The sequence below is a fragment of the Delphinapterus leucas genome, chromosome 8 (genome assembly GCF_059928025.1).
Source record: "Delphinapterus leucas isolate spDelLeu-1000000601 "Yukka" chromosome 8, BTC_Dleu_Yukka2, whole genome shotgun sequence".
NCBI classification, from domain to species: Eukaryota; Metazoa; Chordata; class Mammalia; order Artiodactyla; family Monodontidae; genus Delphinapterus; species Delphinapterus leucas.
The window spans coordinates 54,951,714-54,977,738 of NC_143136.1; the positions used below are offsets into that span (position 1 = coordinate 54,951,714).

Here is a 26,025-nt window from a genome sequence, read left to right on the forward strand (position 1 = left end):
GCGGCCTCGGGAGGCTCGGGGTGGCCGGAGGTGGTTCCCGGCCGCCGCCTGGGAAAGGGGTTTATAGGCTTGGTCCCGGGAGGTTGCAGCACCCGAGCGTACCTCCCGATTCCCCCGCGAATCCCTCCTACCCGCATTCAAGTTGTCTCCCTAAAGACCTCCCTCACCCTGCCCGCCGCCCGCCGCAGCGGGGCCGGGAGACTGTCGCGCCTCGCCACCTCTAGCCCTGGCCGACGAGGAGCTTCGGTGCCTCCGGCGTCACCGTTGGTGGCTGTTAAAACTAGTCTTTATTTGCTTATGCTTCCCTCCCCGCTTTGACATGCAAAGCACAGCTTTTTCTGGTTTTTGCAGTTTGGGGAAGATGATCACAGCTAAGCCAGGGAAAACACCAATTCAGGTATTACATGAATACGGCATGAAGACCAAGAACATCCCAGTTTATGAATGTGAAAGATCCGATGTGCAAATACACGTGCCCACTTTCACCTTCAGAGTAACCGTTGGTGACATAACCTGCACAGGTCTGTATGCACAACGAACCCCGATGACCATGTGGGTTGGCGGGTCAAGACTTGGTATTGCTTCTTAGTTCGGAAAAGTACCCTTTTTACCAGAGACAACAGTGAGGAGCAGGCTCTTAAAACTGATACCTTTCTCAGGTCATTGGGACTTTCCAACTTCCTGATCCTCTCCCTAATTTTCTGTTCCCCAGATACCAAGAGAAGCTCAGAAACATACCCTAGGATCCTCCTAGGGATCTTCCAAGAATTAGGGAGAAGCAGGAAAGGCTCTTGGAGCAGCCATAGATGAATCAGTAGGTGCTGTCAAATTTCATAGGTTATAGCAGATGTCAGGAGGCATGACCCCAGAATTTTCTGAGCTGCTCCCCTCTATGTATGGACTCATTTGGCACTTTGGGCTCATTGTACCACACTCGGTTCTGTATCCAAGCAAAATGAGGAAGGCGGAAAGCTCAACTATACTATATTGCATAGCAGCTTCTAGTTCCTGGCACTGTACAGTATTTTAATAAGATGTTATCACCTTTTTTATACATGAGGAAATAGGTCCAGAGAGATTATAAGAAACATGCCCAAGGTCACAGAGCAATGAAGTTTCAAAATTAAGATTCACCTTATTATGGTCATTGAACTTGAGCAAATGAGAACTGAAGTAGCCCATTTGTAAATGTAGACATTTTATTCCTTATGTATCTATTTAATTGCAAACACAAAAAATATTGAATACTAAATTTAATTTGGAAGAATGCCAAGAAAAAAATTCAGCAAGAAGGCTGAAGTTCCACCATCTGGTAATCTGAAGGCATCATTTGTTTGTGTCCCTGAAAATCTGGATTCCGCTATTTTCATTGAAGCCACTTTAAGAAAATTTTGAAGCTTTTTTGTCTATGTGGGGCAGGTGGATTGTAGCTAGATTGTAGCTAGAAGGTTCCTCATATGAACCATGGAATCAACATTTGCACTACTGCTTTAGCTGGTCTATTTTAAAATATTCAGTGAAAACTCAAAAGTAGCCTTTTTCCCTTCAGTGTGTTTTAGATCAGAGATTAACAACCTGTGGCAACTGCTTAGTCCCCCTACTCTTCTCACACTGTCCTGTCTTCCTGTGCAAGCTTATCTACCTCCGTGGCTTCAAATACTATCTAAAGGCTGATAATTCTGAAACCTCTGTCTTCAGCCCAGGTGCAGTTACAGAACAGTGTATCTGCCTGTGCTTGCTAGGCATTATTGCTTGGATGACCCAAAGACACCTCAGTCTCTCACTGTCCCAAACTGAATCCATCTTCTCTCTCAAATCCATTTCCCCTGCATTCCCCAGCTCAGTAAAGGCACCACCGTCACCCGTCTGCTTACAGTAGAAATTTGGGTTTCACCTTCTTGACCCCTTCTTCTCCCTCTGCCTATTGTCCAGTCTGCCCCCAAATCCTACTTCCTAAATTCTCTTGAATCTGTCTGCTTCTCTCATCTTTCTGTTGCTACTATCCGAGCCACATGGATTGTAGTTGCAGCCTCATAGCTGCTCTTTTAGCTTCTATCTTGTGGTATCCATTTTCCACACAAAAACCAGAGTGTTTTTTCTGGCATTCAAATCTGTGCATGTACTTCCTCTTTTTAAAATCCATTCAGTGGTTTTCCCATCACCCTCTGGATGAATATAAATTTCTTAACATCATTGACAACCTTACTTCTCAAAATGTGGTCGACAGCAGCATTGCTATCACCTGGGCACTTGAAAGAAGTGCAGAATATCAGGCCCCATCCAACACCTACTGTTAGTATGCATTCTAACCAAATTCCCAGGCAATTCCTAAAGTTTGATAAGCACAAATTTAGGAGACCATTCTTTGACCTCTCCTACCCTTCAGCTCTCTAGCCTTTTGCCTCAAAGTTCCTTTCCTCAAGCTCTTACTGTCCCCTACAACTTGGGGCCTGAGAACACCATGCTGTGTGTTACCTCTGAGGCTCTCCAAGTACTTTCTCCACCTACAGTGCTCTTCCTAATCCTCCAGCTCTCCTCACCTCACTAACTTTTACTAATCTTTCAGGTCCTTGTTTAGTTATCTCCTCCTTCATGAAACCTTTCTGAATCCTTACCAAGAGTAGGGGAGCTATCCCTTTTGTAGGCTACCCTACAACCTGCACTTAGGCCTGCTGTGATACTCCACATTTCAGACGTTTTTTTTTTTTCTTTTGGTACGCGAGCGTCTCACTGTTGTGGCCTCTCCCGCTGCGGAGCACAGGCTCCAGATGCGCAGGCTCAGCGGCCATGGCTCACGGGCCCAGCCGCTCTGCGGCATGTGGGACCTTCCCGGACCAGGGCACGAACCTGTGTCCCCTGCATCAGCAGGCGGACTCTCAACCACTGCGTCACCAGGGAAGCCCCCAGATGTCTTTTTATAGACAGAATCTCACACATTAGGCTGTATGCTCTTTAAGGGCAGGGACCCTGCTTAGCTCTCTACTATGGTTGACCCTTGAACAACACGGTTTTGAATTACGCAGTCCACTCACACGAGAATCTTTTTCAGTAGTAAATACTACAGTACCATACAATCCATGGTTGGTTGATTCCGAGGAAGCTAGAAATGGAGGAACTAAAGATACAGAGGGCTGACTATAAATTATGGGTAGATTTTCAACAGCGCAGAGGGTCGGTGCCCCTAACTCCCACATTGGTCAAGGGTATATCCTTAATACCTATGTTAGTGGGTAAATAAGTGTGGTTTATGTGGTCTCCGACACTTGAGAGCCATGCTTGAAATTTATTCCATGTTCCTTTTCTTTCCTCCACACAGGAGGAATGGACATCAGCATTCTGATACCACTTTGGAAAGGTTCTCAACACCTAGTTTGAAGTCAGAAGGAAAAAGATTGAATTTACAATTTACTTGTGTGGTTGCTTACTAAAATTAGGCATCAGTCTCAGTGATTAGTCAGGCCTAGTCCCTTCTGCCCCCTTAGCTACCCATGTAAGGGATACAGATTATATGGAAGACGCTTAAGGTAATCTCTCAACTTCTTCCCTATACAAACCTTCCCCCACTGTATCCAACAGGTAGTCATGACTGCTTAGCCAAGCAGAGGGGTTTAATTCAGTATAGGAGGGGTTGTTACAGTGAAAGTGTGCACATTTTGCTGACAAACGGTGTTGCTGTAAGTGGCTCCTTTAAAGGAAACTTGTTGCTATAGAAGAATTTCCTTTCTAAGAATAATGTAATAAGTTGCATTTCTTCAGAAGGTATGACATAGTCTACTTTATTACTTTATGTAATAAGCATGTATAATGTATACCTGTATAATGATTTTTATACAGGTAAACAAAAATACATATAATTTTTTAAATCACAGGGATTTTTTAATGTATTAACTTCATATGGTATTTTATTTCAGTGTATAACTGTATGCAAGTGTATGTTTTTATTACCTAGTGTGTATATATATAAAATGTGTAGTGGCTTTGTTTTGTATTATGCAAACATCTATGTAAGCCTCACATTTTCACAGCATGTAAAGAGTTTTTTTTTTTTTTAACCTTAATTCAGGTGAAGGTACAAGTAAGAAGCTGGCGAAACATAGAGCTGCAGAGGCTGCCATAAACATTTTGAAAGCCAATGCAAGTATTTGGTGAGCTAAATTTCTTTGTATTCTGCAGCTCAAAAATATCATGGCTGAGGTAAGGTTAAAAGTTTGAACATGCTCACAAAAGCAACAAAGTAAACAGTTGTTAATATCTAGCTCTAAAATTCTATTTCCTTGTGAAGACCTGTCATCCACTAAAGACAACTTTATCCGTAAGAAATTAAATCCAGCTATTAATTAGTAGATGAAGGCTCTATTAATTAGTAGATGAGGTGCAACACTAGAAAACCAGAGTGTTTCTGGCAAACATCTTACTGGATTAAGAGTTTGTTTCTACAATGAAGAAAACAAGGTGTGAGATAGAAAAAGATCAGCTAAAAGTATTCTTTTAGAAATTCGAATTTGAAAGGAGACAAAGAGATTTCCTTCTAAATGTGATGTTAATTCTTTTTTTTTTTAATACATTTATTTGATTTATTTATTTTTTTTTGGCTGCGCTGGGTCTTCTGTGTCTGTGCACGGGCTTTCTCTAGCTGCCGAGGGCTTCTCATTGCAGTGGCTTCTCTTGTTGCGGAGCACAGGCTGCAGGCGCGCAAGCTTCAGTAGTTGTGGCTCGCGGGCTGTAGAGTGCAGGGTCAGTAGTTGTGGCGCACAAGCTTAGCTGCTCCACGGCATGTGGGATCTTCCTGGACCAGGGCTCGAACCTGTGTCCCCTGCATTGGCAGGCGGATTCTTAAACACTGTGCCACCAGGGAAGCCCCTGGGATGTTAATTCTTGACAAATATTTCCAAAATAAATTTGTTATCACATTAGGTGCTTTTGGAAGGAGCACTGGTCCTGGAGCATCTCATGTATTGTAAATTGGTGTCCTTTGATTTCTAATGGGCACATCCAGGAGCACATTTTGCCTGTAAGTTCTTCCCTTTACGCGCACTCAAGTATATTTGGAGTACAATCTGGTATATCTGCTCATAGCTGAGAGCAGAGGCCCATGGGAATTTAGGATGGGTTTTTTGTTTCCTAGTCATAGAAGAACTTCTGGCTTAGGGATATATTGATATTTAGGTTCTCTCTCATGCAGTGTTCCTCCCATTTACTTAGTAATTCTAAACCTTTTAGGTAGTTTAGAACCAACCAGCAAAAGCCTTGGATCTCACAAAATGACTAGGGTCATACATTATAAATGATTTATGCTAGCTTTCTGGACATGCCAAATGACATGGCGGGTTTTGGATTTTCCCCTTGCTGGTGACGGCCATGCCATTTCTGTGCAATCCAAAGGTCAACCCAAAGTGTTGCATATATTCATAGAAATTAGTATACAGAGTGTACTTTCTGCACATGGGTACTTCACTTTGTCAGCAAAAAAGGCTAACAAACCTTACTATGTATTTGTGCTTCTTGACAGATAAGATGGGAATTGCTAAGCTGTAAATCAGGCTGAAAGTGGCCTAATATGATAGAGACTTTCTCACTTCTCCATCACAATTACTTGGGTAGCTTCAGTGTACAGCATTGTAAGTGAATATTTGTATCTCATCAGCTTATGTAAAGCTTGAAATTCTGGCAGGTAGAAAAGAAACTTGAGGGCTTCCCTGGTGGTGCAGTGGTTGAGAGTCTGCCTGCCGATGCAGGGGACACGGGTTCGTGCCCCGGTCTGGGAGGATCCTGCATGCCGTGGAGCGGCTGGGTCCGTGAGCCATGGCCGCTGAGCCTGTGCGTCCGGAGCCTGTGCTCCGCAACGGGAGAGGCCACAACAGTGAGAGGCCCGTGTACCGCAAAAAAAAGAAAAAAAAGAAAAGAAAAGAAACTTGAGGAAATGGCAATAACAACCTCGCTGGTCATGGAAGAAATGCCTCTAGCTGCTTAGGTGGCAGTAACCTTGAAATGCAGCTTGTTCCACGTTAGGCATCCATCACCCAAGTAACTACTAAGTTCACACTACTTAGAAGAGGTTGTTCTCTTTTTCTCTAATCACAGTCCCCACATGCTCAAATCAGATTCATGCTGGCCATCAATTTTATACAGGATACATATAAATCTTAGGAAGATTATCCTAGCATAGAGCAGATAATAGATCAAACCAGGTCTTTCTTCCATAATTATCTGGATGAAAAAGCTACATTTATGATCTGTATGGTTTACATTGCCAGGCTAAACTTCCTGTTAGTCTTCCCTTTTTTTGTAGTTGTAACAATAGTGTGCTTTATTTAAATACATTTTTATTGAGCATCTATTATATATAAAGCACTGCAAGGCTTATGAGGGTAAGTAATACATAGGCCCTACCATTAAGGATTTTATAGTCTGAACAGGGGAGAGGTGTGGTGAGGGATAGACAAATCACATGTATTTGTAAGAGTGTACAACTTATGGTAAAATAATTTGTTTAAGAAAGGGTCAAACCAAATGTTACAGTGGTTCAAAGAAGGGAGAAGTTATGTTCCACTGGGGTAAAAGAATAGGCTTCTGAGAGGAAGTGGCAATTGAGGTATACCTTGGATGATGGATAGATCAGATTCTTACAGAAGAGGTGGGCGAGAAGGGTATTCCACGTAGAAGGAAAGGCAACAGCAAAGGCATGGAAAGCTAAATTGAAAATGCTTGTCCTTTACTTAATAATTTAGGGGAGATTATTTTGTTTTATAACACTTTATAAAAATGTTTAGCTTTGCAGTTCCGGATCCCTTAATGCCTGACCCTTCCAAGCAACCAAAGAACCAGCTTAATCCTATTGGTTCATTACAGGTAAGTGGCACAGTTTTTCCATACTTAACTTTTTGTCTACTGAAAAAAATGCCATAAATTTTGATAATATCATAAGGGCTGAGAGAAGGAATTAATATTTTAAAGATGGTATAACATTTTGTGTTCCAGGTTATGATCATTAGATGTTAAAGTGCTAACTTGAAATTATTTTCCTATTTATTTATGTTTTGGATTTTCTTCCATAAACAGTATCTGCCTTTGGTTTGTGGAATTCTCATTTGAGATCAGCAGGACCTCAGTGCACATGGGTAGAGTGTTTTATATTTTAAGAATATTTCTTGCCACTCTTGTGACAAATCTCTACTTCTGTTGAGACAGAAGACTTTATAAGAACCCAAACTGAGTAACCTAACTCAAGAAAAGGGAAGTCGTTTGCTTATTTGCTTATTCTACCAAAAAAATATATTCAGCTTTGAATTTCTGTGTGCAGAATATCCTCCTTGCAGACTATCCATGTGCTCTGTTGGACAACTCCCCTCCCTATTATCCAACCAGTCCTTTGGTCTCTTTCCTCCTCTGAGTTTTTCTGTAGTTTTCTTCCCCTTCTTTCCTCAACCTCATCCAAGTGTGTTTGTTTGCTGTCTGCTTCTCATCTGCTCTCGATCGAATGTAGTTAGTTAGGCAGCCATGGGTATGGAAGGTTATAGTTAGGAGGGGGGAGGCTTTAGGAACTGATGGCTGTGAGACCTGTAGCTGTCCTCTCTGATGTTCCCAGAGGCTGAACGTAGCTTGTCTTTCTGTTTGAACTCTTTGATATCAACTCACTACAGCTTAATGGAAGAACACCATTCACTGCTTCACCACAGGAAAACTGCTTCCGTTTTGGTATTGTGGGCCTATAAGATATAAAATGCAGGAATATCTCTGGGAAATAGAGGGCCTTCTCTCATTTTTTTCATTGCAGAATATCATTATTCTTTGCAAACATATAAATAGATATGGGATCAAAATCATGAGAGAATATCATTTGTGTGATTGAGCCACTCACTGCACAGTAAAAATTACTAATAAATCCTCATCTCGATTTTCTAGGAATTGGCTATTCATCATGGCTGGAGACTTCCTGAATATACCCTTTCCCAGGAGGGAGGACCTGCTCATAAGAGAGAATATACCACAATTTGCAGGCTAGAGTCATTCATGGAAACTGGTACTTATTCCTTTTTACCCTCATACAGTTGAAGACATTTGAAATATTTTGAGAAGATGAATGACCATAGAAATTTCTGTTGTGATTTCTTTTCAAATATTTCTATGGGGTAAAAAACTGACACTCCTGGTCTACTGTTTCTAACTTCCTGCAGTTGAATTTTTTTTTTTAATTTTTAAAATTTATTATTTATTTTTGGTTGCGTTGGGTTTTCGTTGTTGCGCGCGGGCTTTCTCTAGTTGCGGCGAGCGGGGGCTACTCTTCGTTGCGGTGCGCAGGCTTCTCATTGTGGTGGCTTCTCGTTGCAGAGCACGGGCTCTAGGCACTCGGGCTTCAGTAGTTGTGGCACGCGGGGTCAGTAGTTGTGGCTTGCGGGCTCTAGAGCACAGGCTCAGTAGTGTGGCACACAGGCTTAGTTGCTCCACGGCATGTGGGATTTTCCTGGACCAGGGATCAAACCCATGTCCCCTGCATTGGCAGGCAGATTCTTAACCACTGCACCACCAGGGAAGTCTTCTGCAGTTGAATTTAAGTATAAATGTTTGGCTTAAGAATACTTTACTTCTTAATTTGATATTTTTTAAAATTATGAGTTGGTAATGGAGAAACAAATAAATAATTGACTCTTTAAACAGTCTCATTGATATAATAGGGACTTAAAAATCATTTTGGAGAAAAAAGCAGTAGTAAATCTCTTGGAGTTTCAATAGCTATTCTAGAAGATAGGAGGACAAGAAGATTACATTTGAAAACAAGATGATTAATAAGAGGCTGATGGCAAAAAATTGCAGTGGGATAAAAATAAAGTGGAAATTAACCTTTTAAATTACAACTTTACGCTGTAAAGGCCACAGACTATGAGAAAAAAGTCACTTAATAAAGTACTCCTGAGGATTCCTATTTTAACTTCTCTAGCATGTTTTTGTTAAGTGGCTTAAAATGGAATTTTACCTTGGTTAGATATTAGTCTTAAGTAATAAGCAGCTGTTTGCCCTTGAGAGGTAGTGTGGGCCAGTGCAGAAAGCCCTAGGCCAGAAGCAGGAACCTCAGCTTCCTGTTCTTGATGCAGTCCTTGATTTGCAAGGTTAGGTAAATTGCTTAATCTCCCTGCCTAGATCTCAGTTTTTAAATCTGTAAATGTGGAAGTAGATGATATTGATAGTGTCTTTCAACTCTAGCCTCTCCTATGCCCTTCTTATTCATGTTAAAGAAATTCCACATAGTTATCAGTGTATAGGAGATTATAAGCAAGAAATAGACATTGAGAGATAGCAGTTGTAATTCAAATGTACCTTGGTAAATTTGAATATTTAGTCAGAATTAAACCAAATATGGTTCATTAAAGCTAGACATAGGGAGATACATCTGTTAAAGAAAAACAGAAAGTATAACTATTAAAGATAAACTGTTAAAGAAACGTCTTCAAAAATGTAACCATTAACAGTTGTATGAAGCACAACAAGTAAAGATGTCACGTCTGTAAAAGAATAGTATATGGGCTTCCCTGGTGGCGCAGTGGTTGGGAGTCCGCCTGCGGATGCAGGGGGGCGCGGGTTCCTGCCCCGGTCCAGGAGGATCCCGCATGCTGCGGAGCGGCTGGGCCCATGGGCCATGGCCGCTGGGCCTGCGCGTCCGGAGCCTGTGCTCCGCAACGGGAGAGGCCACAACAGTGAGAGTCCCGCGTACCGGAAAAAAAAAAAAAAAAAAGAATAGTATACAAAAACCATGAGATTGTTCTCTGAACAAACACAGTACATTAAACATTTGGTCATTCACTATGGACACTAGCTTATTTTCTAAACCTACTATTTCTTTTTCTTTATTTAGGAAAGGGGGCATCAAAGAAACAAGCCAAGAGAAATGCTGCTGAGAAATTTCTTGCCAAATTCAGTAATATCTCTCCAGAGAACCACATTTCTTTGGTGAGTAATGATCGGAGGTCTACAATGTTAATGTGATTAAACATCTGTTGCTGTAGGAAACTTCTCTAGATTTCTTTTTGTACAGATACTTCAGAGTTGCAGTTTTAAACAAATCTCTTAACTGTTGAGTAATACACTACCCCAATTTTAGCTGCTTGCAGTATGTGAGCCAGGATCACAGGCGTGGCCAGGTAAGAGAGTTTGGGAGGCACAGTCAGATTCAGAATAATATGATGGTATCTAAAGATGGTAAGTCACTAGTGCCACTTTTGCCTTCAGATTGACAATTCACTCCCATCTCTTGGTTCATCCATTCATTTATCCACTCAGCAAACATTTAGGGAACTCATTATTTGCCAAGCTTGATGCCAGGTACTGGCATTTGGTGAATAAGATAGTCTCTGGCCCTAAGGAGTTTGTAGCCAGCCTACTGAAAGAGAAAAGAACCCTACAGACTGGTCCTTCCAGAGGCGTCTTGGGAACGTAGGAGAAGGATCCAACTAAGACGGGGTTTTAGGAAGACTTCTTGGAGGAAGTAATAGCTGAGCTGAGACCTATAGGATGACAACAGGAAAAAAGAATTCCAGAGAGAAGAAAGACCATGTACAAAGACCCAGGAGTGAAACACTTTATGTGATCTAGGACCGCAGAGTAATTTGGGATGGCTGGAGCATATTCATAGATTTGGAGGGAGGGAGTCTCAAACAATGAGGCCGGAAAGGAAAAGAGGGATTGAATCTTGCAGGAACTACTATGTTAAGGAGATTGAACTTTATCCTGAGGGTAGTGCAAAGTCATTAAATAAATTTAATATGTAAAGGACAAGATCTAATTTATACATTAGAAGGGAAATCACTGGCTGCATTATGGTGAGTGAATGAATATTAGAGTCAAAGAGACCTGCTACAATGCTGTTTTAGAAAAGCAGATGAGAAATGATGGTGGCCTAGACTAAGGTAGTGGCAGTTGAAATGATCGATTTAAAAATTATTTAGAAAACTGAAGTGAATGGGGCATGGTAACTGATTGCATGTAGGGAGTAAGGAAAAAGAAAGAAATAAACATTTTTAGCTTGGCAACAGAGTAGATGGTGGTACCATTCAATAATATGGGGAACACAGAAGATGAGTAGGATTTGAGGGGGAGCGGATAATGAGCTAAACGTAGGATATATTGAATTTGAAATGTTTGTGGAGTAGCTAAGTGAAAATGTTGAGTAGGCAGCTGGTATTCAGATAGAGAACTTAAGAGATTGGGCTACACATAATATATTAATTGAGATTCTGATATTTGTATATAGGTATGTATGGTGGTCCATTATCTGAGAGTAGGATGTTAGGTAGGAAATGAAAAGTGAAGACTATAGGAGTGTCCTAAGCTTCTGATAAAAAAAAAAAAGGGCTCATTCTGTAGGGAAAAAAGACTATATCTGAATAAGTAATATAGTTTTGGTTTTGCTTTTTTAATAGAAAAATATAAAACACTGCATTCACTTCTTTTAAAACTGGATTAGAGATGAAACCATAATCACAAAACACAGGTTTGTAGGTGAATTCTGTTAAATCATCAAGGAAGAGATAATCTTCCATGCTATTTAAACTCTTCCAGTTAATATATATAACATAGGGGAAGCTTCTAAATTTATTTTCCAAAACTAACATAACACTAATATCTGACAATAGCAAATCCCAATGGCAAAAATTATGGATTAATCTCCCTTATGGTGAAACACCTTAATATTCAGTAGAACATTAAAAGAATAATATACCATAGACAAGTAGGGTTTATTTTAGGACTGTAAGAGTATTTCAGTGTTGGTAAATCTATTACTATAACTAATCACATTAATGGGTTAAAGGAGAAAAACATTATCCTCTCAATAGATGCCAAAAAAATTTTGACAGTCATTACTGATAAACTCTTTTAAAATATCCCTATTGTGATTTAAAATATATACCTCAGTGCTCGCTTCGGCAGCACAGAAACTAAAATTGGAACGATAAAGAGAAGATTAGCATGACCCCTGTGCAAGAATGACATGCAAATTCATGAATCGTCCCATATTTTTATAGCCAGGACGTGGAAGCAACCTAAGTGTCCATTGACAGATGAATGGATAAAGAAGACGTGGCACATATATACAATGGAATATTACTCAGCCATAAAAAGAAATGAAATTGAGTTATTTGTAGTGAGGTGGATGGACCTAGAGACTGTCATACAGAGTGAAGTAAGTCAGAAAGAGAAAAACAAATACCATATGCTAACACATATATATGGAATCTTAAAAAAACTAAATGTTTCTGATGAACCTAGGGGCAGGACAGGAATAAAGACGCAGACATAGAGAATGGACTTGAGTACACAGGGAGGGGGAAGGGTAAGCTGGGACAAAGTGAAAGAGTAGCACTGACATATATACACTACCAAATGTAAAATAGCTAGTGGGAAGCAGCTGCATAGCACGGGGAGATCAGCTCGGTGCTTTGTGACCACCTAGAGGGGCAGGATAGGGAGGGTGGGAGGGAGATGCAAGAGGGAGGGGATATGGGGATATATGTATACATATAGCTGCTTCACTTTGTTATACAGCAGAAACTAACACAACACTGTAAAGCAATTATACTCCAATAAAGATGTTAAAAATAAAATAAAATATATACCTCAGGAAAAAAATCAAAATCATGGGTACATGTTTACATGTCTTATCCATTCCCATTAATTTCAGAAATAAAGCAAGGATGCCCACAGATACCTTTTTTTTTTCTTTTGGGTCACACCATGCAGCTCTTGGGATCTTAGTTCCCCAACCAGGGTTTGAACCCAGGCCCTCAGCAGTGAAAGTGCTGAGTCCTCACCACTTCCCAGGACTGCCTGGGAATTCCTGATACCCTTTTTTTTAAACATTGTTCTAGAAGTATCAACCAGCATAATCAGAAAACAAGAGGTTGGAAATAAGAAGAGATAGAAACGATCATTAACTATAAATAATATAATTGTATCCCTATAAAGCCCTAGAGAAAAACTACCAGATATAATAAGAGAATTCATCAAGGTAACTGATCATAAAATTAACATACAGAGTCAATAGCTTTCTCATATTATTTCTGTTACAAAGGTAACCACCAGAATAATTAAAAATAGAAAGGTGAAAATTATTGCTTCTGGAAAGAGGACTTGAAGGTAGGGAGGAGGATTGTTGCTTTTATAATTCTGTACTATTTAATTTTTTTGTTGTATGTGTGTATTACTTTTAATAATAAAATGTATGAAGCTTGATAACATTGATCATTTTATAGCAAAATAGAACTCTGTCCTGAAAAAGCATACTAGAAAAAATTAATAGCTTCCCTATTTATCAATATTACAAAATGGAATATAGAAGATCCTATTCTCAATAGTAGAAAAGAGGATAATATGACAGGGAATAAACTTAGAAAGAAATGTGCAGGACTCATATGAGAAAAACTTTAAAACTCTAGTGAGGGATTCAACAGAAATTGAATAAATGTAAAGCTATCTATTTTTGATAGAAAGACTCAATACTGTAAATATATGAAAATGTAATATAGTGTTAGTCAAAATCTACCAGAATTCATTTTGGATCTTGATACAACTTTACTGAGTTTATCTGGAAAAATAAACTCAAGAATAGCCAAGAAAACTGAAAAGGAAGAGTACGGGAGGTGGGGTTATACCCTACCAGAAAATAAAACATACTATAAAACTATAGTAGTTAAAACAGCTTTTGTATCGCAATAGACAGAGGATAGGTATAGATGCCAATCCATATAGGAAGATAGTATATGACAACAGTGAGATTTCACATCAGTGGGTGAGAGGATGAATGGTATAGAAATAACTTACAGCCACATTGGCGGGGGAGGTGAGGGGTGGCGGAATACACATGCACACAGGTGTATGATATATTTAGGTTGCTACCTTATTCCTTACATTAAAATAAATTTCAAATGGATCAAAGATTTAAACGTAAGAATTGGAACTGTATGAGAAAACATGGAAGAGCTTTCCTTTTAAAATTCTTAGCATGGAAAAGCCTTTTTAAGCATAACTTAAAACATAGAAGCTGTAAAGTAAGATTCACAAATTTAACTACATAAAATCTACACTGCACAGCAAAATGTCTGTAAATAAAACTAATAAAAACAAAGTAAGAAGAAACTGTTTTGAACACATGAGTAGGAAGGGACTGTTTTCAATACCAAACATAAAGCTTACACATCAATAAAAAAGGCAACCCAGTAGAAGAAATACAAATGGTGGGGAAAAAAATGTTCAACTTTATTTATGCATGTTAAACAAGATATTATTTTCACCTTTAGTGAAAATACCTACAAAGTGTCAAACCTACAAAGTTTGACAATACCTGGTATTGGCTAGGGTGTGAGAAAACAAACACCCTCCAAGACACTTGATGGAAGTATAAATTGGCTCGTAAATCAGTTTGGAAGTATTAATATTTATCAAAATTAAAAGCATACATGTTCTTTGACTCAGCAGTTCTACTTCTAGAAATTATTCTGTCGAGAAAGTCATCCAAGTGCAAAAGAGTTTCATTGTAACACTGTTAGTGAAAGAAACCAGAAACAACCTAAAACCTTCAGTTGGAGACTGGTAAGGTAACTGTAGTGCATGTATGTGCAGTGCAGTGATATGAGAAAACTTAACAGATGAGAAAACTTAACAGTATCAGGTGTAGAAGAGTAAGCTATCACTTTTGTTTAAAAAGATTATACGTGTGTCTGCTTAAACATGCATAGAATGCGTACGGAAGTATACTGAAGAGGTGTTTAATAGCAAGTATCTCTGGGGAGTGGAGCAGAAGTCTGGGGAAGGGGCAGCAAGGAAAAGAGACTGTTCTTCGTATGTATTTGTTCTTGTTACGGGTATCCTTTTACTATATGGATGACCTATGATTTTTTTAAAAACAGCATTTTTTAAAGTTCCAGTCAAGGAATGTAAAATTCTACTTAGTAAATTTTGCAAATTATGCAAAAATTACCCAATTCTTTATCATGGCCATCCCTATGATCTTTTGAAAATCCCTTAACCTCTGTCAAGCTCATTGATAAATAAGACCAAAGTACAGGTTGCCCTACTTACTTCAGAGAATAGTTTTTTGTGGTTTTTCTAATGGCATATTATATGAAAGCAATTTAAAAACCATAAACTAACATGGAACTGCAAAGTATTCTAAGAACAGAAGTGAAAAAGTAAAGATAGAGGGGAAAATAAAGAAAAGAGGAAAAGGAGAAAAGAAAACAGGAAAAAACAAACTCAATTGGGTTCTGGGATAAGTCTGATAAGAATTTTTTGACATCATGCCATTCATTTGAACGTCTTGTTCTCAAACTTGCACATTTCACCTTGTCTACAGTTTCTTTGTTTTCTGCTTTATAGCTGTCAGTTACAGAGACTGGTATTTAATACAAGAAGCCATAAACATATGAAAATTCCTTTATATTTTAATTTGTAAATTGCTCCATTAGGCAGACTCGATTACAGTTGACCCTTGAACAACACAGGTTTTAACGGCTCAGGTCCACTTATATGCAGATTTGTTTCCATAGTAAATACTACAGTCCACGGTTGGTTGATTCTGTGGATGCAGAACTGTGGATACAGAGGGCCAACTATAAGTTATACATGGACTTCTGACTGTGAGTAGTGTCAGCTGCCTTAACCCCCATGTTGTTCAAGGGTCAGCTGTATTGCAGATTTGTTTATCGTGCTCTTAAATATGTTATACATCTTAACGTGACCATCAGAAATTTTGACTGAGACCTTTATACTATACAAAGGTATTTTTAAATACTTCCAGCATATTATTGCACATTCTTTTTTCTTTAACATTGTGGTGTTTGTTAAATGTGTGTGCTTGTTAGTGCTATCTAGTTTAAATCGGAAAGTTTAAACATGCTTTATAAAGTATTAAATGTGAGTGCTTAATTAATACTTATAATAGCGTTGGAACCCAGTCCAAGAGTCTTAACTTTCGTCTCTGTTTTTCAGACAAATGTGGTAGGACATTCTTTAGGTTGTACTTGGCATTCCTTGAGGAATTCTCCTGGTGAAAAGATCAACTTACTGAAAAGAAGCCTCCTCAGTATTCCAAATACAGATTACATCCAGCTGCTTAGTGAAATTGCAAAGGAACAAGGTTTTAATATAACATATTTGGATATAGGTATGATTTTTTTCTTTAGCTTATGCTAAAACCTGTTTATTTTTTTAAATGTTTGAGGAACAAAACCTCTATTATAATTTTTTTCATTGATTGGGGATTCTGACTATATATAATTACTAGAACAGTAACATATATCATTGGTATGTCCCATTCTTATAAACAATAAAAATAGAGGTAACATCTATACAGTTATAATAATAAAAACAATAATAGCTAAGAGTTATAGAGTTACTATGTGCCAGATACCGTTCTAAGGACATAACATATTTCAACCCACAGAATCCTCAAACTGTGAAGTAGATTCTATTATTCTTATATATAAGTGAGGAAAGTAAGACAAAGAAAGGTTGAGAAACTTGCCTGAGATAACATAGCTGCTAGTCAGTGGTAGAGCCAGATTAGAAGAGTCCCTGCTGATATAATATCTATTAAACCAGCCCTGATGGGCAGCTGGACAAATAAAAAGGCACCCACATTTCTAGAACAAGTACCAAGTTTGTGGGGGTCAGGCCACACGTCTTCTCTCCACTTTATCACTGTGTACCACTTCTGGGAGATAAATGGGGACAATTTATAGTTTTATCTCATCTCAGCTATGAACTGCTGTATTTTTTCTAGCTCATAATTACTCAGATAGACAAATGTAGACAGATTGGAAAGCAATCAATGTGGATTTTCTTTTAATGCAGTTTATAACTGGCTAATTTGTTTGTATGTGTGTGTTCATGTGTGTTTTTGGTGTCTTGATTTAACATCAGTATAGTATGTGAAGAATTTGATACCCCTTATTCTAGCCTTAGTGACCTGGGGGGACCTAGCTTGTCAGAGCTACTAGCACTGAGAAAGTAGGGTGTTTAGGGACTGAAAGAACTTCTAATTTTCTCTGCTACTTTGGGATTGAATGATGGGTCAGGTACAGTGCCTCAATATACTGAGAATTATGCAGAACCTGGGGAATAATGCAGAAAGATGATCAGAAAACGTAGCTGACTGAGAAACCATTCATTCAAAAAATATTTCTTAAGTATCTACACATTGTTGGGTGTTTGAGACACAGATGAATAAGCCATGTCATGAATATGACTATGGAAGGTTTTGAATCTGGGAAAAGAAGGAAACTTGAGATGGTTTTTTAGATTACAAATTAATGATGACTTTGAAATGCTCCTTAGCAATTTTAAGAACTAAATAGTTCTTGTAAACATAGAACAGCAGTTTAAAAACCACAGTCAGTTAGTTTGACTAACTTCTATGCAATTACTTTCAAAAGAACCTCAGTGTTCTCCAAAGAAGATCTACAAATGGCCAAGAAGCACGTGAGAATGTGCTCATTATCATTAGTCATCAGGGACATGCAAATCAAAACAACAGTGAGGTACCAATTCACACCCAGTAAGATGGCTATGATGAATAAAATAGAAAATAACCAATGCTGGTAAAGATATAGAGAAATTGTAGCCCTCATATGTTACATAGTGAACATGTAAAATAGTTCAGCTGCTGTGGAAAATTTGAGGAGTTTCGTTGCTCCTCAAATGAATTACCATATGACTTAGTAACTCTACTGCTAAGTATGTACCCAAAAGAATTGAAAGCTGGTATTCCAACAGATACCTGTACACACATGTTCATAGCAGTACTATTCACAATAGCCAAGAGGTAGAAACAGCCCAACGTCCATTGACAGATGAATGAATAAACCAATTGTGGTATATACATGCCATGAAATATTATTCAGCCACAAAAAAGAATGAAGTTCTGATATATGCTACAACATGGATAAACCTCAAAAATAATTATACTAAGTGAAAGACAGACAAAAAAAGTCACATATGATTCCATTTCCATGAACTATCCAGAATAGGTTAATCCATAGATTGGTAGTTGCCAGGGGCTGGGCGGTATGGGTGGGGATAGTGTTTTCCCTTGGGGTGATGAAATGGTGAGAATGTTCTGTAACTGGATAGAGGTGGTGGTTGCACCACATTGTGAATGTACTAAATGCCATTGAATAGTTCACTTTAAAATGGTTAATTTTATGTTATGTGACATTTACCTCAATTTAAAAATGAACCTAGGGCTTCCCTGGTGGTGCAGTGGTTGAGAGTCCGCCTGCCGATGCAGGGGACACGGGTTCGTGCCCCGGTCCGGGAAGATCCCACATGCCGCAGACTGGCTGGGCCCGTGAGCCATGGCCGCTGAGCCTGCGCGTCCGGAGCCTGTGCTCCGCAGTGGGAGAGGCCACAACAGTGAGAGGCCCGCGTACTGCAAAGAAAAAAAAAAAAGAACCTAGATGCTAGAACTAGAAAGCCTTTTCACACATTAAATAATCCCATTGTATCTGGATATTTTATACTATATTGATTCTAGCTGAAATAACATTTAATCATGACAATTTCAAACAACTCACCTGTTTCTACTCCTTTCCCTGTCTCAATAAACCATCTTTAGTAAGAGTGATTCATCAGATGTTAAGACCGTTTGTTTTCAGGGTTTCAGTGTTGTTTTAAAACATCCTAAACAAATATACAAAATGGAATTAAACTCTCTGCACAGACTTAATAACCAAAGAACATGACATCACAAGGGAGGTTTTGCCCTGAACCGTGTATTTCCTGGTTCAGTGTCTACTGAAAATAACTCTAGACTTCAGAGTGGAAAATACAGTCTCTCCAGTCCTCTAGCAAATGTTTTTTTTTTTCCCTTTTAAAAAAGTTGCTGTGGTTCAGTAATTTGCAAACACTGTTAAACTAACCACATTAAGATTGCCTTGGGAGCTCTTTGAAAATGCAGGAATCTGGCCACTCCAACCCCTACCCCTGCGTTTCTGATAGAGCAGGCTGGAGTGAGGCCCAGGCACCTGGATTTCTTTAAAGTTCCCCCAGGTGATTATGAAGCACAGCTGTGTTAGAGAACCGCTGTAGCTGGGCAGTTTGTACAAGAATGACAAAGATAAGTGGAGTAGTATACCATGGATGCTTAGGGAGAAAGACGGTAATAACAATTGTATTGTTTTTACAAGGGATCTGCTTTCTGTGCACGTGGCATTAATCATCACGTCTGAATGTGTCATTGCAGAAGAACTGAGTGCCAATGGACAGTATCAATGTCTCGCTGAATTGTCCACCAGTCCCATCACAGTCTGTCATGGCTCGGGGATCTCCTGTGGCAGTGCGCAGAGTGATGCAGCTCACAATGCTCTGCAGTATTTAAAGATAATAGCAGAAAGGAAGTAAACGTGGGACAATTAGAAAACCCTTCAGTAGCACATTAAGAAGTCCCCCTTTCTCCCCTTCCCAAGTAAAACATTTACTAGAATGTTTGAGTTTGTGTGTTGGTTCTAAATCTCTTCATAGATTCCATGAACACTCCAGATTTAATTATCTCCTGGTAGTTGTTATTAAGATGTTTTTAATGGCTTCGACTTTGTATTGGTATATTGTATTTATAAACTTTGTACCATAGGCAGAGTGTAGCACCCATTTTACAATGCCATGTACATAGAAGGAAAAAACTGCATGATTGTTGTTGTTGATGAGGAGGAGGATAAAATAAAACTGCTAGCAACAGTCTTTCCTACTGGTGCTTAACCCCTTCTTTGTGCAAGGCTTTGTAAAGGGATTTCGAAGGAAGCCCCTTAGAATTAGTGTTGAGGAACGCACTAACAGGTTTTAATTGAATGTGATTGTTAAATTTCAGGGAACGTGATTGGTCTGCTGTGTATTTGAATCCATGTAATAAAGAGCTGTTGTTATAATGGGTTCTGTTCATTTCATTAAAGTGCTACTGACTCGACTGTGGCCCTGTTCTTTTTAGCCATTCTTGTAACATCACAATGTGGATACTGTGTTATTTACATATCTCTAGTTTACTTCTTAGAGTCAAAGGTAAAAAAAAAACCAAAAATTTACAAATGTATATGTGATGAATCACTTCCATATTTTCTCTACGCATATGCAGTGTTGTCTTATGCTTTGACATATAACCATTCATAGATGAATAGTAGTTGAAAAAGCATTAGAATTACTGAAACAAAACTTTCCAGTGCACTCAATTCAGTTACAAGAATGTTTCAAACAAAATAGTGAGTGCTTCAAAGGTTAGGGAATAAGCCCCATGAGCAAATTTTAATTTTGCCTTTTATGTTTTCATATATCATCTCATAACACCTCAAGTCTGCCATCTGTCAGTGCCAGCTGATAGTGCTACACCTGTAGATCAGGGAATACCTCAGAGAGGAAGAGAGCGCTCAGTGATAAAGGTAGATGTTGACAACCTCAAGTGTCAGTCTAGCAGGAAGTATGGAACAAATGTTTTTCTGTCTGGAAAAAAGATAACCTGAGTGCAATCCTTTGAGAATAATAAACCTACCTAATAAAGGGAAACCAGTGTGTGTAACTTGTTTAAAGCTCTAAAGAGCATTTAACTTAGTTTCACGTTATAAGCCATGTGTACGTCAATTAAATCAGGATTTCAGTTATTTTGGGGGTGAGGTTAAGGAACACACAAAGACTGGAAACAAAGTTTAGGCATAAAGTGGAGCATTAAGATTGGATTAACCTTGGGTGTTTATGAATGCTCTGGAATATAGACAGGGCACAATGAACTCACTTTAGAGATGACATCAGACCCTTCTGCACAGTAAAATGCCCACCGTGAAGAGGATAAGTTGGGGGGAGGTTTCATAAGGTGTTGGAAGAAGAAGATGAGGTCCAGCAGGGGGAAAGGACAATGTACTTGGGTTCTAAGCAGTTCAAATGTATTGAAAAAACGATGAGATCTGAGTATAAGGTACCCGGAAGCCATGCTCTTCCTTCTGCCTATGCTTTCTCTACTTCGGGCTACGGAGGAAGCATGTGTTCTTAAAAATACTGTTCAGGGCTTCCCTGGTGGCGCAGTGGTTGAGAGTCCGCCTGCCGATGCAGGGGACACGGGTTTGTGCCCCAGTCCTGGAAGATCCCACATGCTGCAAAGAGGCTGGGCCCGTGAGCCATGGCCACTGAGCCTGCGTGTCCGGAGCCTGTGCTCCGCAACGGGAGAGGCCACAACGGTGAGAGGCCCGCGTACCGCAAAAAAAGAAAAAGAAAATACTGTTCAAATGCCACCTCTGTCAGACTGTCCAGATGTGCTAGGGAGTTACCTGCACCATCAGGTGTTCTTTAACAGCATTTTGTCAAGGCTCTTAACCAATCTAATTGGTTATACTGTTAACCATGTTAGGTGAGTGACTCAAATAGGCTGAACAGGCAACTATGCCTGTTGCATTAGATGCATCAGTAGTGGGGAAATATGCTGTGTGGAGTTTATGACAAGTTCCAATGGGAAAATCACAATGTGGATGCCAAGGATTCTGGATCAAGACCATGCCATCTATAGCGGAGAAGTAAACACCTTTCAACAAACAGCTCCTGATGTGCCAGCGTGCCCTGGTAGAGATGTAGCACCTTATGATGGGATGCTTGGTAGCCATGTAGCCTAAACCACCAATAATGAGCTGGGTTCTTTCAGTCCCATAAAGTCATAAGGTCGGGTTGAGTCATGTCGCAAACATGGAAGATACATCTAGGAGCAAACACAAATATGGCCAGAGGGCACAGTATGCTACATAAGCAGGCAGCCTGGACTCCCAAGTCATCTACCACTGTTGCACCTGTGCCTCTCCCTCAGTTCACACCTGTTGCCAGTGATCCTGTGTGGCCAGTTGATGGAAGAGAAAAGTGCCTGAATTTGACTTGTGGATAGGTAAGGCCAGTACATGGCACAAAGTGAAAATACACGATGGCTATACAAAGGGGTGGCCTTGAAAGATAGTGATGAGGGGAAATCCTCCCAAAGGGCAGAGTTTCAGGCAGTACACCTTGCCATCCATTTGCGTGGAAAGTGGCCCAAGATTAGAATATACTTGAGCAGTGGCAACTGGTGTGGCCAGCCGGCAGAGGCCTGAAAAGAAACAGACTGGAAGACTAGGGACAAGGAGATCTGAGATAAAGCTACATGGACAGGCACAAAGTGTGAAGAGCTTCGTACTGCCTGTTGATCCATACCATAAAGGATCCATGATGGAAGAGGCCCTGAACAACCAAGTTGACAAAATGACATCATCCAGTGTCTGGGATGGAATAGCCACTGTAGCAGGATTGGAGGCTACAGTTGACCCAAAGGGATGGGTGCCCACATACCTAGGCTGATCTAGTTTCATTCACTCCTGAATGTTCAGCCTGCCAGTAACAGAGACCGATGCTGAGTCCCCAATCTTTCAGGAAACAAATGAGCCACTTGGTGGCATGTCAACTTACAGCGGTCCCAGGAGAAAGGTGATTATCAGCTGTAGCCCCGAGGCTAGTTTCAGTGTTGGGGACTGTAGTTTATTTCACTAACTTCTACTACGTTTCCTCTAGGGAAAGAGGCTGGAATCCTGGAGAATGCTCCCAGAACTTATTCTAAGTGGATTCAAGCAATGCAAGGGGTGGACTATCATTGTGGTCTATCACCCAGATCCCACTTAAGGGCTTAAGGAAGGACTTAATCATCCCAGCTGCAGGGAGTGCTGCCGGTGGGCAGTCCTCAGTGGTCAGCAGGACCAATTACATAATTTGTAGGGCCCTGTGCCAAATGAAAATCTAGGACTCCTTGGCCAAAAATTATAAAGAATTTTAGGACAGAGACAGCAGGGTGTTAAACTAAGTGTGGGTTTTTTTTGAGTATGGGTCTTGTGTGACTACATGAGTTGCATGTACGTGAAGGCAGTTCTAGCTATCATCCCTCTTCAGAATTGCCTCAGTTGAAAAGAGTCACTGCATCCAAGGTCACATCCCCTTTTTTGGGCAGCCTGCCTCCACTGACTGGTCAACAAAGACCTCACCGTCTTGCTCCAGTTTGGGGCAATTCCAAAGGGCCCAGCAGCTTTAGAGTTTCCTAGGGGTCCAGCTGATAACTTTGTTGAGACTGTATCGCAATCCAACTTCTCCTCCTGTCCAATCCCAATTTCTTTTTATTCCTTTCAAAGATGGTGATCCCCAAAGCATTCCCTAAATAAACGTCCTGCCACTGTCTCTTCCTCAGAGTCTGCTCCCTGCAGAGCCCAACCTGAGATATGGAGTTATAGTTTAGGGTGAAAAGAAAAATCAGATAAATCATGTTACTTATCAAAAAAATTACAACTCTAAGATACTTTTATTTCTCTTTAGATCATATGTCTTTTGCCTTTTATTTAAAAAAATGCTTTTGTAGGTCTGTGTGGTTGGTGTGTGTATTGCTCTCGTGGCAGGGCACATTGGGATTTTGAAAAGACTCTTCTTGACATCCAAAGGACATTCAGGAAATGAAATAGAAGTGATCCTAATTTGAGGACAAAGCCTGTCATGAGTAAGGCTACATCTAGAATAACACTGCACTTCAAGGGCCAAAGGACAGTTAAATATCTGGGAAGATTTTTAAGAAGCCACATTGTAATATGAGTTCTAAAAAGTTCCAACTTTGAACGCTTCTGAGTATTAGAACTAAGCAGCAGCTCTTAATAGAGTAGGGGGGGAAATCAACTTATTTTGATGCGTTCAAGTACAGCTTTACCTGAAAAACTGTAAATTTGTGGAACTACTGACGATGTGGTCCACTCTGAACATTTTACTAGCTTGACAACATATTCAGAATTATTGACAGACAGGAGATAATGATGGCTTTCTGCCACAGATAAAGCTGATACCAGAAAAGGGAAGTTTGGGCTTGTGGGAAGATAACAATAAACCAAGTCTTGCACTTATTCTATTTAATTTACCATTTCCTGATTTCTGCATTTGCCTTTGTAAATTTATTTAGGTTCAAACGTATAAATTCTAACCATCCACAGAGAACAACGTGCAATGAAGATCTGGCAGCTGCTATTCAGAGAGGTCAAAGTTGATGGATGGCATATGTGTCTGCTTGTCTGGTATGAGGTAAGAGTGGGTGTTATGGGAAGGAGACCAGAACAAGCTAGTTCTCCTTCCTATGCTAATCAGAGTGAGTGGATAACTGCAATGCGTCTGTTGCATTTTGTGCTAGTAGATATAACTGAAGTTTGGGGAAATTTTATATGTATCTCAAGAAAAAAGAGGCACAAGACAGAGGCAAACTAAATATTTAAGTATATGGGCTAAAGCCAAAGAAAGGCATGGGTTTAAAAATGCCTCCCTTATAAATTTTTGTATGAGATGAAAAATTTAGGTAGTAGATTGGAAATTAGATGGTAGGGTCTTCCCTGGAGGTGCAGTGGTTGGGAATCCGCCTGCAAGTTCAGGGGACACGGGTTTGAGCCGTGGTCCAGGAAGATCCCACATGCCGCGGAGCGACTAAGCCCGTGCGCCACAACTACTGAGCCTGTGCTCTGGAGCCCACGAGCCACAACTACTGAAGCCCGTTTGTCACAACTACTGAGCCTGCACTCTAGAGCCCTCAAGCCACGACTGCTGGGGCCCGCGCGCCTGGAGCCTGTGCTCTGCGACGGGAGGGGCCGCCAAGGTGAGAGGCCCGCGCACCGCAGCGAGGAGTGGCCCCCACTCACCGCAACTGGAGAGAGGCCCACGTGCAGCAACTGAAGACCCAGCACAGCCATATATACATACATACACACAAATAAATAAACAAATAAATAAACAGATGGTAGATTCAGTGCTGGGAGCTATTACAAATATTTGCATTCCTATTCATGAGCTTGTACCTTCATTGAATTGCAATCTGCTTCATGGCCAGATGGGTGTGTTACTGCACAGTATTTATTGATTTGAAATTCAGAAATTGATAGGAGTACCATCTATGCCTTATTGCTTGGATTGTTCTGTTTTCCTCTATATTTCTAATGAATAAAGATTTTAATGGCAAAAAAAAGCAGACTAAGGATTTAATATTTGGTTCATGCAAATAAAAAGGACTTAAGCAAATGCCCTCTTTTCATTTGCTAATGGTAGGACAGTAATAAAGATTAGTACTAATCAAGAAAACCAACTCATGTGGTGGTACTTTTGTCCTATCCACCATCTTCTGCTTCTAAGCACTGGGCTAAGAACACATTTATACTGAGCTTCAGAGTTTTAAAGAATAATATAGCTAGACTTTATTAAGGACTTACTGTTTCCTGACACCAGACAAAACATTTTACATGTATATATAAAGCCATTTTTCTGAGAAGCTATACGGCACAGTAATTAAGTGAGCAGCTCTGAAGTCAGTCTGCCTAGGCTTGAATTCCAGCTCCAACATTTAAACTGCTGCGTGATTCCAGACAAGTTGCTAAACCTTTCCATTCCTCTGTTTCCTCATCTCTAATATAAGAGTAATTGACTTCTGCTTCCAGCATGAAGGAATAACAGATTCCGGGCCAGCCCTCCCTCTGTAAATAACTATGAAACTGGACAAAAGACACAAGGCAGGTGTTTTCAGACATTGGACGACAGCACAGACTGTGAACCTGAGAGGGGGTGAATCCAGAGGCACATTCTAGATGGTGCATGTCAAAGATTTTATTCAATTCATTCAATAATGAGGGAACTAGTCAGATGCCCTGGCCAGTTCAAAGAGCATTTGTGGAGCTAGGGCATTTCTTTATAGGAGAATGAGATTGCTGGGTGAGATACAAAACTGTTTAAACTATAACTTTGCAGGTTGTCTGTTCCACTAGGCAGAAATCTGCACTTCTACCAGGAAAAAAAAAAAGTCTACAAGTTAACATGCATCATCACTAAGTCTGGAAACTTAAACCAAGGATAAGCAGCAAGGTGAAGTACATTACCCTGGCTAATCCTAGCATAGCCTTCACTCCCATGTCACTGAAAGGACATGCCACCCACTATTTTTTTTTTGCCTCATATCCAAGTATTAGATAATTTATCTTAATAAGTTCC

At 40.0% G+C, this 26,025-nt stretch overlaps 1 protein-coding gene and 1 non-coding gene across 3 annotated transcripts in view; both read left to right on the forward strand.

Annotated features, from left to right (window-relative positions):
* PRKRA (protein activator of interferon induced protein kinase EIF2AK2) overlaps positions 1-24,747 on the forward strand; it is a 25,251-nt gene extending 504 nt beyond the window's left edge. The window contains exons 2-8 of one of the 2 annotated variants that reach the window (XM_022570133.3): positions 352-521; positions 4,064-4,145; positions 6,771-6,849; positions 7,903-8,020; positions 9,848-9,942; positions 15,976-16,150; positions 19,173-19,338. In XM_022570133.3, the coding sequence (XP_022425841.1) occupies positions 352-521; positions 4,064-4,145; positions 6,771-6,849; positions 7,903-8,020; positions 9,848-9,942; positions 15,976-16,150; positions 19,173-19,201 (748 nt within the window). In that variant the 3' untranslated portion in view covers positions 19,202-19,338. Of the gene's footprint in view, positions 1-351; positions 522-4,063; positions 4,146-6,770; positions 6,850-7,902; positions 8,021-9,847; positions 9,943-15,975; positions 16,151-19,172 lie in introns of both variants that reach the window. The other variant, XM_022570131.3, reaches the window with a different exon arrangement.
* Positions 11,904-12,010, forward strand: LOC115802176 (U6 spliceosomal RNA). Its single transcript, XR_004022576.1, has one exon. It is a non-coding gene; the product is annotated as a U6 spliceosomal RNA (small nuclear RNA).
* Positions 24,748-26,025: the final 1,278 nt, after the last annotated feature.